Here is a 23,446-nt window from a genome sequence, read left to right on the forward strand (position 1 = left end):
CTGGGAGTGGGGCGGGCATAGGTGTTTTTAGCACTCCCCCTCTGCTGAGTCCGATGTGCAACTGAACTTGAGAATCACTGACTGATCCTATTGTCCCGGAGATCCAGACACAGACTCCTATACTCCCTTGTGGAAAGGAGACCAAGGGTCATTATTCCCCCGTCATAGAGCAATGAAGACTAGGGCTCAGGAAGGCCAAGGGACTTGCTGCTATGAGGAAGGGCCACAAACAGAATCCAAAACTCCCAACTGGGGAGCAGCCATCTCCTGGCTTGGTGCAGTCCTACTGTGTGCCAGCCACTGAGCTGCCTACTAACAAGAACGGAGAGGATGCGGGTAGTCACGCTGTCCTACTACAGCATAAGGTGTCATGGAGCCCAGGCGAGGGAGAAGGGGAAGGCCTTTTTATACTTCATTTGTGAGCTGAATCTTGACGCAAAGATGTTAAGTGATGGTGAGGCCTGGTGAAAGAAGTGCGGAGGTCCCGCTTGGACAATAAGGGTTTGGGGATTGATCATAAAACGTTCTCAAGCCAGTGAAGACCATTTCAACGGGCTGCATCGACCTGTGCTTGGAAGGCTCTTCAAACCTGGCCAGTTTTTGCCTGCGACCACTCACAGAATACCTCACGTCATTCTAGCTGCAAACATTTGGCCAGTAGTTCCCAGACTTGAGGGGGCAGCAGAGTCACCTGGGATGCTCCTTGAAAGACAGCTCTCAAGGCTCCACCCCCCAGAGGGTCTGATTAGTAGGTCTGAGGTGGGACAGGAGAGTCTGCAGGTCTAACAACTTCCCAGGTGAAGCTGATATCCTGGTTTGGGACCACATTTTGAGAACCACTCAGGCCTGGTGACCAGTTAGGAGGCTGAGGAAACACCCAGGGTCCTCCACCTGCGGCCAGCAAATATTTGTTTTATATCAGCAGTGGAAATAAACCACTCAGGCTGGTTTGAAATTTTTTGAGCTATTAAGATACCGCTTAGTAGTCCCGTCTAGCAAAAGTCTTTGTTGTCTGGGAAGATGGGTATCTGCTTAAGTATGATCCATTTTTCCAGAGAAATGAGAAGAAAGAGGTTTATGTCCAAAAAAATTCTGGTGCTCAAAATATATGAACTGAGCAGAAACTACAGAACTATAGATGAAGCTATCAAGGAGGCCTTAATCTCTGTCATTAGAACAGTCCAGACAGTGGAACTTAAATATAATGAGAGACCTCGAATTTCATTGTGGCTTACAAGGTGGCTTCTAATTTATTCCCATTTTGCCAGTGAAGAAACTGAGGCTCAGAAGGCTTTAAGTAGCTTAAACAAGGTCAGAGAACCAGCCAGTGACCAGGCTGAGGATGTACAATCCAAGTCATGGTCAAGGGGAACAAGGCCTCCCTAGAGGGCTGTTGTGAGGATTCTGAGAGGAGAGCCTTGCCTCTTCGCCACACCTCATCTGCACTTCCTAGACTTGAAGTAAGACTGGGTTAGGGGTGAAGGAGCCCAGCACCCCTTCCTCTGAAGAGCGGACTCGGCACAGGTCTCCTGGCTCAGCATCAGGGAGAAACAGGGAAGACCCGTGCCCTCTGTTCCTCTCGGTGACCATGGATACATAACTCCACACATTCTAATGTAAAGAGAAGTTCCTTCTGGCTTCTGGGATCTGCTCAGACCTCCTGCTTCCCCATCCTTTATTTTACAACGCGGGGGCAGGCCCGACTGGATGTTGCCACCAGTCAGGCTCTGGGTCAGCAAAAGAACTAGAACAAAATTGCTCCTAGCGATCACAGCGAGGCAGTTAAACAGGGCTTGCTTCTGAAGTCACTTCCTGTAGCTTGCTTAGCATAAGAGGGAGGGCCAAGTTGCCTCACCTGCCTTCTTCAGTTCCCTGTCTGTAAAACAGCGATGAGAGGGCTCCCCCCGACTCCCCTACCCCACCCTAACCCCCAATCCTCCCAGGTTATTGCGAGGATTCAATAAATCAACTGTTAGCGGTCTGCAAAGCAACACGGCACAAAGCAGCAGCGTCATGCGCTGGAAACACCAACTTCCAAGCCCTACTTCCAAGCCCACGGCAGCCCTACTGACACAGACTGGGTGTGTGGGTGGGAGTGAGGGAGTGGGACCCGGCTTAATAAATCCTCCAGGTGATTCTGATGCTTCCCCAAGCTTGAGAATCACTGCTCTAGAATGTAAGCTCCGTGAGGATAGGATTTTTGACGGCTTAATCACTGCCAAATCCCCAGTGCTGGAACAATGTCTGGCATATTACAGACACTCTATTCGTTTACAGGCAGTCAATAAATATTTCTAAGTTGAGTCCAGATGAAACAGGAGAGGAAATAAACCAAGGTTCAGAGAGCCTGGCATTTCTACTTGCACAGTTTGATGACTGTCTCTCACTAATTTGTAGTAAATGATATGAGTTGGAGACTGTCTTATGTCACCCTTGCATTCCCAGCACTTAGCCCGGTGCCCAGCTCATCCTAACAGGCTCTGGGTAACACCGTAGGGAAGGCGCAAAGGTCTCTTGGATCCAAAGCCCAAGTTCACACAGCAACTACCAACAGGTGTCCTAGACAGGGCCATCCCTCCAGCTTCCTAAGATGGGTCAAAGAATTCTAGCAAATACCAAGCCCCCAGTCAGAATGTACAATAGCCCAGAGATGGAAACAACCTAAGTGTCCATCATCGGATGAATGGATAAAGAAGATGTGGCACATATATACAATGGAATATTACTCAGCCATAAAAAGAGACGAAATTGAGCTATTTGTAATGAGGTGGATAGACCTAGAATCTGTCATACAGAGTGAAGTAAGTCAGAAAGAGAGAGACAAATACCGTATGCTAACACATATATATGGAATTTAAAAAAAAAAATGTCATGAAAAACCTAGGGGTGAAACAGGAATAAAGACACAGACTTACTAGAGAATGGACTTGAGGCTATGGGGAGGGGGAAGTGTAAACGGTGACAAAGCGATAAAGAGGCATGGACATATATACACTACCAAACGTAAGGTAGATAGCTAGTGGGAAGCAGCCGCATAGCACAGGGAGATCAGCTCGGTGCTTTGTGACCGCCTGGAGGGGTGGGATGGGGAGGGTGGGAGGGAGGGAGACGCAAGTGGGAGGAGATATGGGAACATATGTATATATATGGCTGATTCATTTTGTTGTGAAGCTGAAACTAACATACCATTGTAAAGCAATTATATTCCAATAAAGATGTTAAAAAAAAAAAACAAAAAAACAACAACAAAAAAAAAAAAATAAGTAAATATATTTTAGATTTTGGGAAAAAAAAAAAAAAAAGAATGTAATTTATCTGTTTAACTGTTTGCCCATCTCCCTGGCCCGAGGGTACACCCCATTGTAGCAGGGACTTTGCTCTCAACGGAGCCTGAAGCCCAGTAGGCACTCAATAAATACCTGCTGAATGAATGGCCAACCCCTGGCTGGGTGGGACACGATAAACACCAATGCCCTTCTGCACCACCTCCATGCTAAAATCAGCAGGTTCTCAAAAAGCTCTCCAACAGGGCACAGGGAAGCACGAGTGAAGGGCCAGGATATCAGAGCAGTCACCAATGGATTCCAGAGACCTCCAGTTCCCACAGCAGCCGTTTTCACTCAGCCATGACCACTGCAACTCATTATCCCTGCTTCACACACTGCCCTGGTGCCAGCTCCCTGGCAAGCGTCACTTTACTTCAGAAATTCCAAACGAGGGCTTGCCTCTGATAAGACTAGGGGGAAAAGAATTTATTGGTTTATTTACACAATGAGTGCCCCAAGGTGGTTTGCAAACCCTGATGTCAAGGCGGCTCAGGTGAGCCCTGCTTCAGCAGGAAAAAACTTGAGTTGGCAAGGAAGGGACAATGGTTCTCGTTTCTCTACCAAGGCAAAGAAGGGTAAACTAGCCTAACTAGTCACAGCTCCCATCTGAAAGCCTGATGTGTACCAGGCACTGGGTAAGACCCACCGTGTCTGAGGTCCTTTCATCTCCCCACAACCCTCTGGGGTAGGAAGGTCCTACGCTTACCTGTGTTTTACACAGTAGAGAAGGGACTTGTTCAAGGTGACTTACTATATGTAAATGACAGAGACGGGACTTGGTGTCCTCTGGAGATCGTCAGGAAGGCCTTATCTACTGCAGGGAACAGTGTGGTATGTCAAACCAAAGTTCGGCTGGAACCACACAAACATTTTCCTCCACAGTGAGCAAGGTATATATGCTCATAGATGTGTTATTTCTCTGTAGTTACAAAGGTCCCTTTTCCTTTGATCCCTTCCCCTCTTCCCTTCCTCTCTCCAAATTTACTGAAAAAGACTGCAGTGGTGCAAAGAGTAAGGCTTTGAAATCAGACGGACCTAGATTCAGATTCCAACTCGGCCCCTTTCTACCTCTATGACCTTGAGTTTGTCACTTGGCTGTTCTTAACCTCAGTTTCCTCATCTGCAAAATGCCACAAAAATACCATGAGCAACAAACTGTGTTTGGCCCACGCGAGCTACTGGGTAAAGATGACTAAATATAACTATTAGCATCGTGATCACCAGAGGCCAGTTATGGTTGTCACTGTTAGTGATACAAATGCACGTGTAAGAAATTCCTGGACTAGAACCCGACTCGTGGTCCTGGCTGGAGATGGAGCTCAACAGTGAGGGTGTGAGGCGACTGCTTGGCAAGTACAAGTTCAGGGATCTAACTATGGAAGAACTGAAGACTGTGAATATGTTTTTCCCACATTTCAGATATTCCATGGATACCTATGTTTTCAAAGATAGTTCCCAGAAAAACCTGCTGAATTTCACTGGCACTATTCCTGTGATGTATCAGGCCTAAATCTGTCATTGTTGGATGAATTAAAGAAATGATTGCCAAGTTTCAAGAAGAACTTCCCCTGTATTCTCTATCATCATCTGATGCGGCACAGCAGGCAGACTTGCTAGCCTATATTGCAAAAATCACTGAAGGTGTCTCAGATATAAATTCAAAGAACTGGGCAAATCATGAGAATAAAACAGTCAATAAAATTACCGCGGTTGGCGGTGGAGAACTGGGAATTGCCTGCACATTAGCAATTTCAGTAAAGGTGGTGATCTTCACAGTCAACTCTCTGGGTAGTTCTCAGTCCTACCTCGACGTGGTACAGAGAAATGTGGATATGTTCAGAGCCTTTGTTGCAGCTCTGGGACATTACCGTCCACATGGCATCCTGCTCGTTGCATCTCAACCAGCGGAAATCATGACCTACGTGACGTGGAAACTGAGTGCATTTCCTGCAAATCGAGTGATTGCAATTGGTTGCAATCTGGATTCACAGAGATTACAATATATTATTACAATGTTTTGAAGGCACAGACTTCAGCAAGAGAAGTATGGGTTATTGGTGAGCAGGGAGAAGACAAAGCCTCATCTTCTGCCATTCTGACAAGCATTTTATGCTAGTCAGATGATCAACTTGCAGCTTCCCGAAGGGTTCATGCACTCTCATGCCGCCTTGCCTTTGCACCTGATGCTTCCTTTCCCAGAACATTCATTAATTTGGCTAAGTCCTGCTTACCCTTCAAGACTGGGCTTGAGGGCTTCCCTGGTGGCACAGTGGTTAAGAATCTGCCTGCCAGTGCAGGGGACACGGGTTCAAGCCCTGGTCCTGGAAGATCCCGCATGCCACGGAGCAGCTAAGCCCGTGCACCACAACTACTGAGCCTGCACTCTAGAGCCCGTGAGCCACAGCTACTGAGCCCGCGTGCCCCAACTACTGAAGCCCGCACACCTAGAGCCCGTGCTCCGCAACAAGAAAAGACACCGCAGTGAGAAGCCGGTGCACTGCAACAAAGAGTAGCCCCTGCTTGCCCCAACTAGAGAAAGCCCGCGCATAACAATGGAGACCCAGTGCAGCCAAAAATAAACAAATAAAAATAAATAAATAAATTTATCAAAAAAAAAAGACTGGGCTTGAGTGCCACCTCTTCCAGGAAGCCTTCCCTAATTCTCCAGGTTAAGTAAGTTCATGCCTCTATTATAACCACTATCACACTGTGTTATAATTGCATATTTACTTGTCTCTTCACCTCGACAGACTGTAAACTCCTTGAGCTTAAAAGGCCTCAGTAAATACATTTTGAAATTAATGAATGATCCTGATACCACCTCGTTGTATCCAAAGGTCATTCATACTATGCCCCACCAAATGAGTCAGTAGGACATGTGCTTTGGAGCTGCTATTTCTAGCTGTGATATTGAAATCATATGTAAACTGTAGATAACTCCTTCGAATGGTGTTTTAGAAACCCAAGGGCTGGACCTCAAAACAGAGTGTTAGGTCATCTGCTTTGGGCATCAATCTTACCTAAAGGATAGGTATTATATGTAATGGAAAAGAGAGATCACAAGGTCATTTTTTATTAAAATTTTTGGGGTCAGGGGATTACTGTTTTTAAGGAGTAGAACCAGAAAGATTAGGATTGATTAGATGCATTATTTGAAAGGGATTCTTAAACTAGGATAAATATACATTTAGGAAGTGTGAAGGGTTGGGCAGTAAATGAACAAAAAAATGAAATAATTCAGTCCATCTACATTTAACTGAAAATCCTAATGACTGTGTCAGAAGCAAATTTGAACGTCTCTCTCCAAACATTGTTTTCTCATGGCTCTTATAGGTCCAAACTCAGAGGAAAGATAAAACGTGATTATGTGTGTAATATATAATGGCAGTAATACTCATAATTAAATTCCAGACTTCTTTGTGTCTTTTGTCTTTTCTTATACCTACCTTGCCCTTTTTATTTATCTTTCCAAGGTCTGTAAATGCCGTGTTCCATTTAGCAGACGTTTCTCTGCAATTTTCTGTATATTGTGAATATACTAATAATGTGCCACAGTTTTGTTTTAGAAAATGATTCATGTACAGCCCTTCCATTCAAGTGAAACATTTTTTAAAACCCCTTAATTCGTCCACATGTATTTATATTTTTCATGGAACAGTTTTTGGGTTTGCTTCTTTTTTCACTTAACATAAAAACTTTAGAAATTCCTGGACTACACAACGCCATGCTCAGAGAGCCCTAACTATCCAAGAAAAGCCACGACAGATGCAGGATTGGAAGGCTGTCCCAGGCTCATCTCATCCTAGCAGACACCTGATGCCTGGATCTTGATACTTCATCCTTCCAAGTCAGGTATCAGTCAGTGGATCCTAAGGGCATCCCAGAGACAAATCAAACAAGTAACCGCCACTGGGCGGGGAGGAAGCCAGCGTGGGGACAGTCTGGCTGCCACCAAACCAGGCCCGGCAACAGCAGGCAGCCGGCTGGGGAAAGTCAGCAGCTGCCGTTGGCCTGGTGTCCTGGCTGCCAGAGAGTGATGAATGGAGCAGGGGAAGAAAAAAGCCAACAAAGGTGTCCCTAATCTTGATGCGGCTTCATTTTTTTTTTTTTTTTTCTGGCCGACCATTGAACGAGAACCTAAGCCTCGGTCCTTTTTCTTTGCCAGACATTTGAAACTGAAAGATCCCATTTCTCTCCAATGGTGAGATGTCATGGGTAGAAGCATTGAAGAGGCAATGGGGGTGGAGGTAACCCACTGCACTTGTCCTTTTCTTCCCTCCTCCCTGCTCTCTCTTCTCCACTCCCTCTCCCCTGTCTAGCATCTTTACAGAACGTTCTGCGTTCCCCCCACACAACAACAGTGAACGCCCCCCCTTTATTTTGGCAGGAGCTTGTCTGCCCAGGAGCTGGAGGCTTAATGGCCCGCTGGTGAAGGTTAAATAACAAAACGCCACTGTATCCAGTTTCTGAGTGTTCTCTTCTTTTATCTCACTCTGAAACAGGGATTCAGGGCAGCCGAGAAGCTTGTCAGTAGCAGTAACTAGAGCCTCTACCTGTTCCACCTAAAGGTGTGTGGCCCACGGGCCCCTCTGTGCTGGGAGAGGCACGGCACGCATTTTTCACCCAGACTCAGCCCCGATCCAGCCCTCAGTCCTGTCCAAGTGGAAGTACTAGGAGATGCTACCCAGGCCATTTCTCCAAGAGGAGTGGGTTTCTCTTATCCAGGGCCCCTCGCTGAGCCAGGGGCAGATCCCCATAGCCTGGAGGCAGACGTGGCTGGAGACACTCGGCACAGACAGCTGACTGCAGTGAAGTTGGCACCCCCTGCAAATGCAGCCAAAACCCGACTGAGGCTTCCTGCATCCAGAGAGTTCTGCAGCAGCATGCCGGCCACGTGCCAACTCCCACTTATTCTAGCCTCGTCTCTCCTTATGTGCACCTGAGCTGGGCGTTCCGACCTTCCCAGTAACCAAGGCAACCTGATTCGCTTCTCTTCAAAAGGGCAGTGTTGCACAGCTCCCGGGGATCCCAGGGGAGTGGGGAATCAGGTCAGTTTGGCGAGGCCAAAAGCGGGAGGGGTGGTGACAGGGAGGCGCTGCCTTGGCTACTAAGTCCCTGGCCTTTGGGAGCATTTACCCGAGAGACTCGGGAACGACTCTGAACTCTCTCTCTCCACACACCGCATCCTTCAGAGTTTCTCTGCCTCCTTCTCTGTTCTTTCCCTCCCTCCCAGAGCTCTGGTTAGCTGGCTGCTCCCAGAAGGTAGATTTTGTGCCCGATCGTCTCCTAAGCTGCCATGTGGATCTCATTGGCTTCTCTGATTAAGCCTCCTTGGCAAAACATCTTTCCCGGAGATCCACAGCAGGCTCGCCTCAATTTAGGAGTAAATGGTAACTTTCCAGCCCAGCCTGTCAACAGGGCATCTGGAGCCCTGAAACGGCAATAGCTAATTCGAGTGTGGATTCAGGAGTTCAACCAGCTGGGCCCCAATCCTGGGTACATCACCTACTGGTGGTGACCTTGAGCAAATATAAATGCTTAACCTTTCTAAATCGCTGTTTCCTTATCTGAGGATGGAGAAAATAACAGTACTTACCTTATATGGTTGGCAAAAGGATTAAATGAGATCATAATATAAAGCACTTGGTGCGCAGCACAGAATACATATTAGGAGACTTAGCATTTATTATTATTTTATTCATTTGTGGGTTCCAATGCCTCTTATTTCTTCCTGTTAGCTAGACTAGTGTTTTTTAACCTTATTTCTTTCTTAATGAATGACGTAAGATATTCCCGTGCATTGCAGACTCCCGTGAAATGTGTAGATCATAAATTCAAGCCTTGGAAGGAGAAGAAAAGTCCTCTAATAATTGTAAAGGCCCAAGCTAAAGGTATTAGTGGATCATTAAAAGCAGAAGCACAGGGCTTCCCTGGTGGCGCAGTGGTTGAGAGTCCGCCTGCCGATGCAGGGGACACGGGTTGGGTTCGTGCCCCGGTCCGGGAAGATCCCACATGCCGCGGAGTGGCTGGGCCCATGAACCATGGCTGCTGAGCCTGCACGTCCGGAGCCTGTGCTCCGCAACGTGAGAGGCCACAACAGCGAGAGGCCTGCGTACCGCAAAAAAAAAAAAAAAAAAGGCAGAAGCATGGAGAATAGAGGCTTTGGGTAAATTCCCTGGCAGGCTGGTTATAATTCCCACTTAAGAAAGCTTGTCAGAATGTAACTTAGTGGAAAGTGACATTAGTCCGACAATAACCTTAAATCTATTTAAATTGATTATAAAAACAGTAATGCACTTGCAATTGCTGGTACTTTAACTGGTCGACATATAACACATTCCTACGACACGAGTCAGAAATGATTGCAATGCTATGAAAGAGACTTGCTGGTCTGCATAGTCAAAAAGGATTACAAAGAATAAACCACAAACATAACATAGTCTCAAATTATTACCGTGGATGAGAAGAAACTGGGTCTGATTTTTAGGGAAAAGTTTACATAAAAGAAAGAAGAAAGGAGACCTCTACTAGAGACTCAAGGTTGACGTTTGCTGCGTGACCTTGGGCAAGTCACCCGTCTCTGAGTCTGTTTCATCAGTGAAATGAGAGGGCTGGATTACATGACCAGAAAGGTCCATCCCAGCTGCAAACTGCTACAGAGCTGGATGGAGACTCAGTCTCCATTTGACTTAAGTATTTCCTAAGTACTTCCTAGTAAAAGCCAAAAGGTTTGGCGTTCCCAAGTGTCTCCTGTATGTTAGGTTCTGTGCTAGCTGCCCTACGTGATTGAACTTATTTTATGCTCATGATGGCCCTTGACAGTTTATGCGCATCACCCCATCCTAGAGAAGACAAAATCGAGGCTCAGAGAGAATGTGTAACTTGCCAAGGTCACTCAGGCAGCAAGCAGCCGATCCGAGATGCCAGGATTCAAAGACTCAACCTCTTTCCATTTTCTACACCACTCGCTGGATAGCCATGGCCTGGCGACACCGGAATGGCAGCAGGTAACTGAAATCATGCCTGTGCTGGCCCCATGCCCCAAGGCCAAATTCCTTAGGCGGTGGAGCAGAGGTCTTAATTCAGCAACGGAGTCCAGGCAGCTGAGTGGTTAGAAATTTGGGTTCTGGAGTCGGCATGCCTGGCATTCCCATCTCAGCTCCTCAGAAGCTGAGTGGCTTTCCCCAAACTTAGCCCCCCTGAGGCTCGGGTTTCTCAGGCAGATAACCTATTCCCAGGGTTGTTAGGGGGATTCAAAGAAGTTATCCGTGTAAAGCTCCCAGCAGACTACTTGAATATAGTACATGCTCAATCATTATGTCCTACCTAGCTAAACAGGAGGGCATCCAGGGAGTGACGAGCAGTTTTTAAGTTAATCTCTGGCAGGGGTTATGAACCCGGTGTCTACAAACGCCCTGAAATTATGTGCCAAAAGCCATGTTCGTGCTTTTCTTCAGGAAACATCCTTAACCTTTGTCAGATTCTTATAAGGGTCTGTAACCAGAAGGAGATTAAGATCTTTTGCCTGCTGTAGACCCAACGTCTTACACTATGAATCATTCCTGAAATAACAGCGTTGGCAAAAATTCCTCCTCAAATCATGAGAGAAGTTGCTGGGTTCTCTCAACATGGCCTCCCAGACACGTGGGCCTCTAGCACCGATCACACAGCCCCAGAAACCGTGCCCACAGAGCTCCCAGGTGGTTCCTAGAAGAAGGTCAGAAGACAAACCCCCCAATGAGCAGGAATTAGGCTTCAGGAACCTTCCCCAGCAGGGCCAGTTCCAACAATCCATTCTTCCTCGGAGAACAATCAGTGTGTTTGTTGTTGCATACCTCCAAGTTAAATATACCCGGAATGCTGGCTCTTTGCTGGAAGCTCCCAGAAGCACCCAGGGTTACTCTGCTAAAAGCACGCTGCTCCACAGCCCGATATGCAGCACCTGATTCCCCACAGACCTGTCACCTTCTCAGACCAGCCTTGCCTCGGGAGGAGCCCGTGGTGCTGTTGGAGCCTTTGGCCCAGTAGGCAGGGCCCGAGCTGCCCACTGGCCCCTCTCTGGTTGTTGGGACAACCATCCTCAGGAATTTCGGCCTCCCTGTCTTCCCCTGGGTGAGAAGGGGAGAGAGCTGGCAACCCCCCAGTGAAAGGGGAAGCTGAAAACTGGATTCCCTACCCCCAGCAGCCTCCAAGCCGGACAGCACACAAAACAGCTCAGGCCCAGAGAGAGGAACGTGCCAGGACATTCTTCAGGGTTGGTAACCCGAAACGCTATTCTGTTCTCTGCGGCTAAGAAATCACTTTTCTGACTGAAGGACCATTTGACTTACTTCTTTTAAATTCAGGGGAATGGACAGGTGTATCTCCTTGATTCAGATAAGGAAAAAAACCAAGACAAATGGGCGTGCGTGCACACACACACACACACACACACACTCAAGGAGCAGAATCTTTTTTTTTTTAAATTTTTTATGTGATATTTTGTTTCATAGCATTAACCAGCTGCAGAGATGTAACTGCCTTGGCAGAATTTCTCTCCCCTAACCTCACCACCCCAAAGAAGCCTGGCGCTTTTCAGCCTTGTTAAATGTTCTCCTCCTCTCAGTCCCCTCACCCTCCTGCCTGCCGTCCCCCCTCCCAATTCTGACATGGAGTCAGGAGGGAGAAGGCGAGATCAAGCCCGAATCAGCGAAATCCTATCTGAGAACTGGCAGGGGGCTTAGAGACATCTCATCAACCTTCTTCTCTCACCGAAGGAGCACTTGCACCTCAGAGAGGTCAAGCGATTTGCCTGAGGCCACACAGGTAGGACGAGAAGGCAAAACTCCCTTCTGGGGTGTGCAGGAGGGAATTCCAGGGAGTCAGAAGTGGATACCCTCTGCTCAGCTCTTTCCCCAAACTTTCAAAGTTGGCTCACCACAACAGTGAGCTCAGAACCCCTCAGCGCCCCAAGCTCAGGGGCCCTACCCCGGGCCGGTGCAGGTGGGATGACCAGCAGATGTCAATACAAAGATGCAGCATTCAAACCAGTGGCCTGCAAGGCGGAGAGAGTCAGCAGCTCCAGGAAGTGCCAATGTGTTTTTAATGCCTGCCAATCTGCCTAAAAACACAGGCTACACAGCCCTGTTGCTGGAGCCGTGGACAGGCCCCAGGAGTGAACTCAAATATAATGGCACTGTGGTTCCCCCCCACTGTATTTTTAAAGGTTCCCTAGTACTGGGGGCAATAGATATTACTAGTTTCCCCTTTATGAAAGTGGCTAAAAAAAATTCAAATTGGGTTGATTTAAAGTCAAATATTAAGTAAGCAATAACACAGGTGGATATAGCAAAAAACGTGGTCCACATAATACTAAAATTTGGGAAATTATGCTCTAGTCAAGTCAGTATCCCACAGAAGCTATACTGCTTGCCCTCTTCCAAGGGTAAAAAATGACCGTTGTTTAAGAAGCTTTCTACAGCTGTGTTATCCTCTCAGCAGCCCAGAGAAGTTCCTAGATGCATGACCTGGGCCGAGTTAGCAGTGTCCTCGACATTCAACTGCTAACAGCACACTGGACTCAGTAGCTGCTGGGACCTAAAATATGGGAGGACACAGAAACTTGAACTTGTGCCTGTATTAGGAGAGGACAAGGGACTGTCCAGTTCACCCACACAGCAACAGAGTCCCTGGGGCAACTGACCCTGAGGGGGGCACGGGGAAGGAAAGTGAGTAGGACCACAAGTGTGGAGGTTAGAACCTCAGAGCCGGTAAAGAACTCGGCATAAATAAGGCAGAGGGGTGGAAAGATGAAAACACAAGCAAATCGCACCTCCGGGCCTCAAAGTTTGTCTCACGTTTGAAAGTGGGAGTTGGGCCTTGTTCTTCTATGTCCCTTCCAACTTTGAAGAGTTCCACTGTTGGGCTTCTCTGGTGGCGCAGTGGTTAAGAATCCGCCTACCAATACAGGCGACACGGGTTCCAGCCGTGGTCGGAGAAGATCCCACATGCCACGGAGCAACGAAGCCTGTGCGCCACAACTACTGAGCCTGCGCTCTAGAGCCCACGAGCCACAAGTACTGAGCCCACGCACCACAACTACTGAAGCCCGCGTGCCTAGAGCCCGTGCTCCGCAACAAGAGAAGCCACTGCGATGAGAAGCCCGCGCACCACAACGAAGGGTAGCCCCCGCTCGCGCCAACTAGAGAAAGCCCGCACACAGCAACAAATATCCAACGCAGCCAAAAGTAAAATAAATAAATTTTTTAAAAAAAGAGTTCCACTATTACTCCTTCCTTTCCAAGCAAATCATTTGCCTGACAAATAGGGGAACTGAGGCTCAGAGGTAAAAGCAGCTTGCCCACGGGACGCTCTCCAGCGTTAAAAATTTCTCTTCCGGATTAAATTGATGAGACATTCAGCGTGGTACTGAACGCAGAGGAGGTACCCAGTAAATGTTGAATGAATGAACCAAAGTGCTCACAGAAACCACGAGGAATCTCAGCTCACATTTTCTTTCTGCTTTTTCTCAACCTTCACCTCGCTACACACCCCATCCTGGACTTCTGGAACCTCCATCCCAACCCCACAGGATGAAGGGTCCAAACAATTCACCTCCATTGCTTTACAGGCACTGACACCCAAGGTCACAGCGACCAGTGAAAATTCCACATTCCTGAGGCACTTTGACCACAGAGGTGACTGCGGTCCCAGAGGGTGGTCCTCCCCTCCCCACAGGATAGTCATGGGGAGGGGGGGTGCGTGTGTGCAAAGAAATGCCAAGCGGTCCAAACCAGGAGAAAGTCTGGAAGCTAAGAGCCACACACTCCACCTGCCTCAGCAAAAACAAATCCGGTGCTCCAGCCGGCCTGGTGCCCACCAAGGTCAGGACGCGCTGGTGCAGGGCTGAGAAGCCGCGGTCCCCAGAGAAAGGGAGGGAGGAGAAAGAGGGATGGGCAGGGCTTTGCGGAGGCCTCTCACCTCCATCTACATCCTAACAGCTTCCAAGTTGCCGTGAGATTCCTGGAGAACCGGTCTCCCCGATCAGACCTCCCCCGCTCCTTCCTTTCCTTCCCTCTCTCGGCCTCCAGGCCCCCAGACTGCTCCCGTGCTCCTCTCAGAGCCGCAGAGACACCTGTCAAAAACCACACTCCAGGCTGCCTTCCCCTGCACGCACGCAGTGTCCTTCCTCCAGCGGTCTCCCACTGAGTCCTGGGTGCCTGCCACCCGCTCCAAACCAGATGCTTCCCCATCCCCCCCTCTTCCCCCACCCCGTGCTGGGGAAAGCCTTCCCGGGAAGCCCCAGCATCGCTCCGCTAGGTTGCTCCCCCAGCCCCCGCCCGACCCAACTAAGGGGAAGCGGGGGGCGGGGGGCGGGGCTAGAGCTTAAGGTCAAAACTCCGGGCAGGTGCCGCCTGGGGCCTGAGTCCTCATCAGAGGAAGGCGGTGGCGGCAGCCTGGGCCAACTCACTTGGCCGTCCCCTCCTCCCGGCAGCCCACCCGGGCGGTCCAGAAGGGGATGAAGGTGGAGTGTGTGGGGTGCGGGAAACCGAAGACGCTCGCCGAGCTCCTCGGCATCCCCTGCACAATCCCGGCTGGTGGCCCGTGGGGCAGGAGGGGGCCTCTCGGGGTCCTACCTGTCCCGCGGGTCGATCCAGCTGGTAGTGCGGCTCGTGTGGTCTATGTAGTAGACCTTGCCGTCGAAGTCGTGCGCCTCCTCCCAGCCGTCCGGCAGGGGCAGCTCCGGCCGGGGCATCTTCCCGAGCGCGGCCCGCGCTCCCCCATGCAGCTCCCGGCCGCCGCGGGGGCCCCCGGCTCAACGGCTCCGGCCGGCTCTTTTCGGCTCGGGCGGCCGCCGAGGCACCATGATCTGGGGAGTGGCGCCCGCGGACTGGGGGCCCTAGTGAGGGCCGGCCGGGGTGGCGGCGCTGTCCATGCGGCCCTGCGGCCCCGGCCCGGCGCCGCCCGCTCCTCCCGCCGCCGGCCCTCTCACGCTGCCATGTGCGTCCGCAGCGGCGCGGTGCGGGCCCGGGTGCGCGCCCCGCCGGCGTGGCAGAGCGAGTCGAGCGCAGCTGCCGCCTGCCCTCCTTCGCGGCGCGCGGCGCCCTTCAGCCTCCACGCCGCCGCCCGCCGCCCGCCGCCGCCTCTTCCTCCCCCCAGCCGGGTGCTATCCCTCCTCTCAGCTCCGCCGTTCAGCGAACGCTCTCGGCTTGCGACTTCTGCCTCCGCCAGGTGCGGCTCGGGCGGTGCAGGTAACCGCGCTGCCCCGGAAACGGGAGGCGGAGCACCGGGCGCCAGGGTTCCCGCGTCCCCTCCCCGCGCCCAGCGCAGCGAGGGCGGGTCCTAGGGCCCGAGACGCGCCCCCTCGTGGGACAGTCCCAACCGCCGGCTGCTCCTGCCGGAGGAATGGGAGCCCGCCCCTTACCTGGGTTCCTGACCCAGACTGGCGCCCCAGGAGGCTAGAGCAAGACCCGCTCTCCCTCTGCTTCCCAACGCTCCTGGCTCTCTCCACTCCGAGGGTCCAGGCTCTTGCACAGGTGGCACCAAATCTTACAACTCCCCGCTTCTCTCATGTAGAATCAGGAGTCAGGCAAGAAGTGGTTAAATGGAAACATTCTTGCAAATCGGGGAACATAAGTTTTCCAGGATCTCTGATCCCTTCCCCCAACACACACACCATCTGTCTCCCTCTTATTCTATTCTTCTCCCCACGTTGTTTCACCCATCCCCCCACCCCTCGTATTTGCAAATGTAGCTGGCTTTTCCCCGGGACCGTAAAATTAGGAGTGCTATCAATCTACCCCACCCACCTCGACCCCGGAGGACTTCCAGGCGATGTCAGGGAAGCACTCTGTAAAAGTAATAGTAATGACATTGTTGTTGTTCATTAAATTGAATACTTAACCTGTCCCAGGCAGCTTCCCCTGCGTTCTCCTCTGCGATACTATTTGATATGTTATAGCTTTGGGGGAAGGGGGTTACGAAAAAGAAGAAAGCAAGCAAAGTAAAATTCCATGTTGAAAAAAAATGAGAAGAAAATTTAAAAATCAATATTGCTTGAGAAATTAAAAATTTGTAATTACTTAATTAAAGTTAAGGATCAACTGGCTGTCTATGTCTTCTGACTGTGTCTTTAACCATTTTTTGCCCTGGATATATAGCGGGGAGATGAACTGGAGGAATGAAGCCCAGTGTGGTGTATCCTTTTGTCTGAGCCCCACAGTCTCCCAGAGGAGCCAGCATTCTGTGTTGTATGGGCCAGGGTGTGCTGAGCAAAGGGGAGAATCCCATGTCTGTGGTCTCATCTTCTTTTGTTAGAGAAGCCCCACCATGGCAGCTCCTCACCTCCAAATGCCTTCTGCAAAGCCAGTTACTTCTTAAGGCCAGACTCATGGGCTCAGTATTTGGCCTTACCCTCCCTCCCTCATTCCATAGATGCCATGCACAAAAGTCCAGAAATGTGGGCCTCAGACTGGCCTCACAACACCTAGAAGTAGGAATTCCCACTCCTTTTATGGGGAGATTCCCATAGCCCTCTGCACTGCCTCTGCTTGGGCCTCAGCTTCACTATGTATGAAATCCTCGCATTAGTGATGAGGGCAATAGCTCAAAATTAAAGTCAACGTGGTGCTAGGTGCCTCACATGCAGGTATCATGTAAGTGTCACAACACCACTCTGGAATAAGGAATACAACTTATGATACCCATTTCACTGATGAGAAAACTGAGGCTCCAAGATGCTATATTGTTGACCAGGGATACAGAGCTAATAAGTGAACCTAGGACTGACTTCAGTACTCGTGCTCTCCACCATTAACCTATTCTTTCTTTTTTTTTTAGTTACTCTGCAACTCCTGGACCTACCCACGGTCTGGATCTGGAATATCATGGATGCTTATGCATGCTTGTCCCTTTTGATGCTTGTTTCATAGTTATTTGGCTGAGAAGCAAAAGCTCTGGAACCACTCTGTGTGGGTCTTAAACCCTCCCCTATCTTCTAGCTGTGTGACCTTGAGTAACTTGCTTAACTGAAGTCCTAGTCTTAGGTCTGAAAGTCACCATAATAATATAGACTCTGTAGGGCTTGTCATAAGGGCTACAGATGAGAAGTGTAGAGGGCTTGGCACTCCACAGTAGGCTGTCATCTCAGGGGCCTCCCTGTGGTACGTTTGGAGCACCGTGTACACCCCTGTGAAACTGATGAAGTATTTTCTGTTCCAAACACAAGCCCATGTCCTTTCCCCGCCTGAAAATTGTGTGTGGTTGTTTGTGACAATCTTCGTAATTGCTGCTTTCATTTTTTTGCCTTGTTTTGCAACCATGCCTTCCCACCGGCTGATGTTGGTTGTGAAGGGAAAACCCCTTTTAGACCACCAAATCCAACTTTCTTTTTAGCCCAGGTGCCCTAGCCCTGGCATTTCCACATGACTTGTTCCTGCACATCTTTAGACCTGGGCTGGGAAGCAGGAAATTGAGACCAGAGCAGGAATCAACTCCTTAAAGCCTTACTCTGTCCACCTTACCTCCACCCCCCCACCTCCCCGTGGCAGAAGAATCCTGGGTTATCTCCCAGAAGCTGCAAGCAGGGTGAGGTAATGAAACAGATGACTGCCTGCCCCATGTGATGGCGGGTGAATCATCCCTAGGCATTCCTTGAGGCTGAGGACCAACGTGAAAGGGATTAAAGGTAAAACCGGCTCAGCCATGTGATAGGGCAAACTGGACATTATTCTACAGGTGAATGAACTGCAGGAATCTGACAAGAAGCCCGGCCTCTCCCGGCCTTCCTCCTGGGCTGCCTCTGGCTGCTCTGGAGCTGAGTTGGGGCCGAGCAGAAGGGACCACAGGACAAGGCTTTCTTCGTTTGCTTTCACAACCGGGTCGCCCACCTGAACCTGAAAACAGGTTGTCTTGTCTTGTAAAAGACACCCACTGAAATCCTTTCCCCCACCGCGGCAGCAAAGGAGAACACACACGTGTCTCAGAGAATCAGAGAGGCAGGGTAACATATTTCATGAAGATGGTGAGGAGGAGAAATTCGCTTTTTTAAAAAAAAAAAAATCAGATATGCCAGCAGTACTTTCCTGTTAGCATCGACATTCTTCAAGGAAATGGAGGCTGTGGAAACCTCTGCGGAGATTTTTCTTCCGACTCCATGGCTGTTCCTCCCTACCTCATGCTTTGCCTCCCACGCATCCTGGAGGATGCACAGTTACGTTTATGTGACTGAGCCGATAACATCCCCTTACTTTAGTTGTGCATTATGTGTGGTTCATAATTCGGCCCGTGAACTGTTTTCTTTCTTTTTTAATAAATTTATTTATTTTATTTTATTTTATTTATTTATTTTGGCTGCGTTGGGCCTTCGTTGCTGCGCACAGGCTTTCTCTAGTTGCGACGAGCGGGGGGCTACTCTTCCTTGCAGTGCGCGGGCTTCTCATTGCGGTGCCTTCTATTGTTGAGGAGCACGGGCTCTAGGCACACGGGCTTCAGTAGTTGTGGCACGCGGGCTCAGTAGCTGTGGCGCATGGGCTTAGTTGCTCTGCGGCATGTGGGATCTTCCTGGATCAGGGCTCGAATCCGTGTCCCCTGCATTGGCAGACGGATTCTTAACCCCTGCACCACCAGGGAAGCCCCGTGAACTATTTTTTTTCAATGATGGGAAACCATGTCCTAAGCCAGGGAAAATTAGGGTGCAGAAAACCTTGGTGATATGAGAGCTGAGACAGAAGGGGTGGTTTCTTATTTATCTCTGGGTCCTCAGTGTTTAATACAGAGCTTGAAAATACATCAAAATAAGTCTAGCACCGTCACCTCATTTTACAAATTGATGGAGTTTCTATGAATAACGACTCATTGCCCTGGTTCTCATTAGTCCCATTTTACAGATGTGTAAACTGAGACTCAAGAGGCGAAGTGACTTTTCTATAGTGACATGGTAAATAATAGAGCCAAGAGTCCAACACAGCTCCTCCCAACTGGTTTTTTGCTCCTGAATTCATGGCAGTGTAGGATCTAGAATGCCAATGAAGAAGGAACTTCAGGTTATAAACAGTCTGGTTGGAAGCGGGTGGAGGAGCAGCCAGGAGACTACTAGTCTTGAACTCCTGCTTTCAGTCAGATTGCATATCTGTTGGAGTGGTTGCAGGTGGGAGAGGGCATGCTGAGGCCATAGCTGAGTTTACAATGAAAGGGCAGAGTTGAGGTGTGGGTTCTGAATTCCAAGCTGAAGATAGGCCAACCTGGTTCTCAACCTCCACCAATGCTGTCAACAAGACCCACCTGGGGCTTAGATAGCAGGGGATTTAACAGGCTGAGCTGTCTCTGTGGAAGGAGGGGCACTTTTCTCCCTATGCCGCCTTTTTCTTGCTGGTCCATTCATTCACTGAACTGGATTTCTTCGGGACAGGAGGTTACCCTGGGACTGGCAGGAGAGGTTTCCACTCTCCCATCCAAGAGGCCTCTGTGTACTGGGGGCTGGGAGCTGTTGTGTCTTTCACCAACGATGAAATGAAGTATGCACTGAAGGAGAAGGTAAAGATGAAATCTCAGTTTTGAGAGTCCGGGTGTGGAGGAGAAAGAAAGGGTGTGAACGGAGGGAGGGAGTTCCTGCAAAGCACTGCTTTCCTCCACATCTACCCAAACCGCAGAAGAGGAGCCCTGGTGGGAAGCAGGGGAGGGGGTGGAAGCACAGTAACCAGTGGGCTGGCTGAAAGAAGCCTCTCTTGGGTACTTATAGAGCTTGCATCTCCATGGTACCCAGGCACTTAAATTAAACTCCAGCCCAACTGCTTAGAGACTGGTGGAATGAAATGCTCTTTACCTGTCCTCTGCTCACCGTTTGATACCTCATTGTCAGAATTTTAGTTGAGCAAACTGAGTGAGTTTTATAAGATGCTATCAAGAAGGGTGTAGGGTTTGGGGCTAAAACCCAGATAACTTGCCTTAACATGGGGGCTGGGTAGAGTAGTGGAAAATACACGGGCAGAAAAAAAAAATCCGTGTGTGAAATTGGGCTCTCCATCATGGTTGCTGTGTGACTTTGGGTATGAGACAGTACCTTTTTGAGCCTCAGTTTTCTCATCTGTGAAATGAGAGGACAATACCCACCTCACTGTCAACCTGTGACAACTAAACGAGATGATGTATGTAAAGTGCTAGTTCAGCCGCTGAAACACAGGGGTTCTTTTAAAGGTGGTCCCTTACCTCCTTAGCTCTTTACTCATTTATTCAACAATACTCTTGTCTGTCAACTGTACCAGACAATGGGTCAAGCCCTCAGGACACAGGGTTGTTTCTGGTCTCAGGGCAAGGACAGTTTAGTCGGGGAGATATACAAGTCAACAAATAAATAAATATTTGCATGTTGGGATTGATAACAAGAAGAAAACAGCATGCTATGACAAAATATCTTAGGGTGGGCACTGGCCCAGAGGAGAAGACCCTTCTGAGAAACTGACATTTAAGCAGAAACCTGAAGTAGCCAGCAATGCAAACAGGCCAAGAATGGGCATTCCAGGCTAAGGGAGCAGCAGGTAGAAAGGACCCAAAGATTTGGTGTGTTCAACACATCCGAAGAGCCCTGTTTCCATTCCACTGTAAACTGTAGGAGGTTGTTTTTATGGAGGGATCCAAGCTAAGCAGTGGTGTCCTAAAATCTTGCAAGGTTCTCTGACCCCAATCGCATGGCTTCCTGCACGGTCACGGACATCCTGATCTGGGCTAAACAGAGTCCCTGCTCCCCAGCCCCTGTTCCTCAGCTGCAGAAGCCTGTAAATGTCCGAGACAGCCTAGTAAAGTTTGGATACTTTACTTACTCTATCTTTCGTTTTCAGAAGGTGTTATGTGTCTCGATGTGGATTTGAGGGGGTTTATCTTCTTTGGCATTTACTTAGCTTCTTAAATCTGTTGTCTGCTGATTCCTGTCAAAGTTGGGAAGTTTCCAGCCATTATTTCTGAGTCCTTTTTCAGTCTACCCTCTTTCTCCTCTCCTCCTGGGACTCTCATCTTTAGTTACAGTCCTTCAGGTCCCTGGGGCTCTTGTTAATTTTTAAAATTTTTTCAGTCTATGTTCTCTCTGTTGTTCAGATTAGCTCATTTCTATTGTTCTATCTTCTAGCTCACAGTTCTTTCCTCTGTCCCTTCCATTCTGCTCTTGAACCCATCCACTGAGGTTTTCATTTCAGTCGTTATGTTTTGTTTTTAGTTCAGATGTTTCCATTTGGTTCTCCTTTATGTCATTGATTTCTTTGCTAAGATTTTCTGTTTCCATGCTGAGGCTTTCTGTTTCTCCATTTTTGTCAAGTGTGTTGATAAATGCTCATTGAAGCATTTTTATCATGGCTGTTCTAAAATCTTTGTTAGATAATTCTAAACCTCTTCTTTTGTTGCTGGGAGGGCATCTATTGACTACCTTTTTTCACTCGGTTTGAGATCTTCCTGGTTCTTGGTATGACGAATGATTTTTGACTGAAACCAGGACATTTTTATATGTTCTGAAACTCTGGATCTTATGTAAACCAGTTTTAGCTGGTTTGCTCTGATACCATTCCAGCAGGGGAATGGGGCAGGGGGCATACCTCATTATTGCCAGGTGGAGGTGAAAGTCCAATTACCCACTTGGCCTTGTTGACACCTGGTTGGGGTGGGGGAAGCAGTCCACACTGCTCACTGGCCTTCTCTGACACCATCCCAGGGGAGTGTTGGGGCACCTCATCACAGCCTCTTTTTTTTTTTTTTTTTGGCCTCATCGCACAGCATGTAGGATCTTAGTTCTCCAACCAGGGATTGAACCTGTGCCCCCTGCAGTGAAATCGTGGAGTCTTAACCACTGGACCACCAGGGAAGTCCCTCATCACAGTCTCTTGAGGGTGGAAGTTTAGAGTCCCTACTTGGCCTTTGCCTGTGTAGGTGAAAGTGTGGCCACAGTTTTTTTTCCATGGTATTTAGCTAGAGCAGGGTGGTTATTGTCTAAAAGTTTTTATTTGCTAGTCTACCCCTTTGCTAGGTCTTGGCTAGAGAGAGCAGGCTTTTGTTGAACTTCTTTTTGTTGGGACCATTGGCGTTTGTGGGTTTCTCCAGCACTCAGTCTGGGATATTTGAGGCAAAAAGAAAACCCAGAGAACTCATCACCATGCCATTCATTACTTTGGCTTTGCAGGCCATATGGTCAGTCTTTGTCAAAACGACTCACCTCCTCAGTTGTAGCTAAAAGCAGCCCTGGACAATCTGTTAACAAATGGTGTGGCTGTGTGCCAATAAAACTTTATTTCCAAAACAGGCCACTGGCCCTCAGGTTTTAATTTGCCTATCCCTGTTTTAAAATATTTTAATTACAGAGACTTGGGTCTCATCCTAGATTCTCACTTTTCTTTACTCCCTGTGTACACTCTGACTACAAAAGCCTTGGATCCTATCTCCAAAATATGTGTCCGTTATCACCTCACACCAGTCAGAAGGGCCATCATTAAAAACTCTACAAATAATAAATGCTGGAGAAGGTGTAGAGAAAAGGGAACCCTCCTACACTGTTGGTGGATATGTAAATTGGTGCAGCGACTATGGAAAACAGTGTGGAGGTTCCTTAAAAAACTAAAAATAAAACTACCATATGCTCCAACAATCCTACTCCTGGGCATATATCTGGAGAAAACTCTAATTTGAAAAGATACATGCACCCCAATGTTCATAGCAGCACTATCTATAATAGCCAAGACATGGAAACAACCTAAGTGTCCATTGACAGAGGAATGGATAAAGAAGATGTGGTACATATAGACAATGGACTATTACTTAGCCATAAAAAGAATGAAATAATGCTATTCACAGCAACATGGATGGACCTAGAGATGATCTTTTTTTTTTTTTTTGTGGTACACGGGCCTCTCACTGTTGTGGCCTCTTCCGTTGCGGAGCACAGGCTCCGGACGCGCAGGCTCAGTGGCCATGGCTCACAGGCCCAGCCGCTCTGCGGCATGTGGGATCCTCCCAGACCGGGGCACGAACCCGTGTCCCCTGCATCAGCAGGCGGACTCTCAACCACTGCGCCACCAGGGAAGCCCAGATGATCATATTTTTAAAAAAAAATTTATTGGAGTATAGTTAATTTACAATGTTGTATTCGTTTCAGGTGTACAGCAAAG

The 23,446-nt window shown here is 48.8% G+C and overlaps 1 protein-coding gene and 1 pseudogene across 1 annotated transcript in view; one reads left to right on the forward strand and one right to left on the reverse strand.

The window, feature by feature from the left end:
* The window catches only part of WWC1 (WW and C2 domain containing 1), a 152,521-nt gene extending 137,433 nt beyond the window's left edge, over window positions 1-15,088 (reverse strand). Inside the window, exon 1 of the mRNA XM_027084351.1 lies at window positions 14,942-15,088. Coding sequence (XP_026940152.1) covers window positions 14,942-15,060 — 119 coding nt within the window. The 5' untranslated portion in view covers window positions 15,061-15,088. The remainder of the gene's footprint in view (window positions 1-14,941) is intronic.
* On the forward strand, window positions 4,196-5,429 carry LOC113608248 (ubiquitin-conjugating enzyme E2 variant 3 pseudogene; annotated as a pseudogene).
* Window positions 15,089-23,446: the final 8,358 nt, after the last annotated feature.

This window comes from Aethalodelphis obliquidens, unplaced genomic scaffold (assembly GCF_003676395.1).
Source record: "Aethalodelphis obliquidens isolate GAN/ISIS:26980383/991018 unplaced genomic scaffold, ASM367639v1 scaffold52, whole genome shotgun sequence".
Taxonomy (NCBI): domain Eukaryota; kingdom Metazoa; phylum Chordata; class Mammalia; order Artiodactyla; family Delphinidae; genus Aethalodelphis; species Aethalodelphis obliquidens.